The sequence below is a fragment of the Apostichopus japonicus genome, chromosome 9 (assembly GCF_037975245.1).
Source record: "Apostichopus japonicus isolate 1M-3 chromosome 9, ASM3797524v1, whole genome shotgun sequence".
NCBI classification, from domain to species: domain Eukaryota; kingdom Metazoa; phylum Echinodermata; class Holothuroidea; order Aspidochirotida; family Stichopodidae; genus Apostichopus; species Apostichopus japonicus.
The window spans coordinates 15,271,901-15,273,914 of NC_092569.1; the positions used below are offsets into that span (position 1 = coordinate 15,271,901).

Below are 2,014 nucleotides of genomic sequence, written 5' to 3' on the forward strand. Positions count from 1 at the left end.
ACCATAGCCCAATCTTCAGCGCCGAAGTCTATCGTTCTGCCCTCCGTGTCGAGACCCGCCATTAGTAATGTACTGTGTTGTATTTAACTTCATCGACTTCTAAGCATGTATTAAAACCTGGTTTCGTATTTAATAATTGCCTCTGTAATGCACGACCACTGTGCACCATCTTGACATGTATATAGATCGTAAATAAACGGGTAAACTTTAATATCTCCTGTCGACAGCCTCATTCCTGTGTTCCTGCATTTCCACTCTTCCTTGCGCTCACCACCGAGGACGGCGCGTTACATTGGTGGCAGCGATGGGATTCCAGTGCGTTCGTTTTGGTTAGAGCGAAGGAAGATGTCGGACAACCCTCCACTCGTCAACCAGATAGGTCCGGTATCCAAGCTCCAGCTGACTTTACTGCCCAAGGACGAGAGTGGGGAAGCCCCCGGACCATGTGGAGGGATGATGGTAGGCCGAGGGGAGATCCCATCCATCGACCGAATTGGGGAACTCCTTTGAGCGCCCTTTTACAGAAGTACCAGACAAAGAGCAGAAATGACGACAGATTGGATAGGTTAAAATCGATCAAGTTTTGGACATGTGGAGAAATAGGCCACTTCAGAAGGAATTGCCCTATGCTTAAGAAATACGAGAGCCGACCGGATAACGTAAAGAAGACGGAAAACGAGCAGAAGTCGGATTCGTAAGCGGAGTCCGACCTTTCCGCAAGGGGAGCCCGCAATACCACTTTTTAGGAACAGAGTCCGGTCCGTTGGTACCCGTGGTTTGTACGTGAAGGGACAGCTGGAAGGGGTCGATGTGAATTTCTTAGTCGACACCGGGGCTGAGTTCACTGTTATGCAAACCAAGTTCTTGGAGCAACTGTGCGCGAAGAGGGATATGGCCCTTGCCGACGTTGCAGAGAATTTGGCGGGAGCGGACGGTAGACCACTGTACAGTATAGGACGTGGTAGATTCCTGGTAAAAGTGGGGAAACTAGAAGCGATGCATGATATTTGGGTGGCAGATATAGACGCTGATGCACTTCTTGGGTGCGAATTCAAACAGAGATTCGATTGCACGATAGCCGCTGGAAAGGGGGAGATGACCATTGGTGGACTACAACAGAGTACCGTTGAGGAAAAGCTTGATAGGTGCAGAGTTGTGTTAGCCAGGACGGTGGTTGTTCCTGCCTCGAGCGAAGGGATGGCGACGGCCCGAGTCCCAGGCTGGAAAATGCAAGGAGAATCTGCTGTTGTGGAGTGTAGCGAGAAATTTCTTGAGAAGCACCCTGTGATGATCGCTAGGGCCATTGTGGACCTCAATAAGGAAACCGCACCTTTACGACTAATGAATCCGACGAGCAGACCCCTAATACTTTACGAAGGCACTACTGTGGGTGAATGTCTTTCTGCAGAAGAAATAGGCATTAAAGAAACAACAGTAGCCCGTCGTACGACCAGGGAGAAAAGCGTTGTAGAATTCAAGGAGAAATATGCAACTCTGGACAAACATTTGCAGAAGGTAGCAGAGAAGAGCTCTGATTACCTTGGTGACGCGGAAGCGATATTGGCGAAGAAACTTCCGGCCGATAATGCAGACGTCTTTGCTTTATGTAAAGGGGACCTTGGGCGCACTGACTTGGTCCAACATGCAATCGACACCGGAACTTCTAGGCCAATTCGACAGGCCCCGCGTCGCCTCCCGGTATACCGCAAGGAAAAGGCCGAGAAAGAGGTAGAAAAAGTTGTACTGGTCCGGAAGAAGCAGATTTTTCATTCCCTAGAAGAACCCAAATAGTTGACTGTGTAGCTGTACCACGCACCTCTCGGCACTGGAGGAAAACAGCTAAAACTAGAAAGACTGTCCCTTTAAGTTACGCACCAGCCAGAAATGTAAACATTCCCCCGTAAAAGATTGGAAAAAGTCCGCAGCGTTGGAGGTCACCGTTGGGTGTGAAGGCTGTAGATATAGACGTAAATGTTTACAAATACTTTGTTTGTGACGAAAAACAAAACGTTGG

The 2,014-nt window shown here is 49.0% G+C and overlaps 1 protein-coding gene across 1 annotated transcript; it reads left to right on the top strand.

Annotated features, from left to right (window-relative positions):
• Window positions 1–891: 891 nt before the first annotated feature.
• Window positions 892–1,791, top strand: LOC139973895 (uncharacterized). The gene has a single exon (XM_071980780.1). The coding sequence runs from the start codon at window positions 892–894 to the stop codon at window positions 1,789–1,791; it is 900 nt and encodes a 299-aa protein (XP_071836881.1).
• The last annotated feature ends 223 nt before the right edge of the window (window positions 1,792–2,014 follow it).

Bases quoted from the DNA above. Each gene is read 5' to 3' on its own strand.
- LOC139973895 (XM_071980780.1), top strand. From the start codon at position 892: ATGGCCCTTGCCGACGTTGCAGAGAATTTGGCGGGAGCGGACGGTAGA.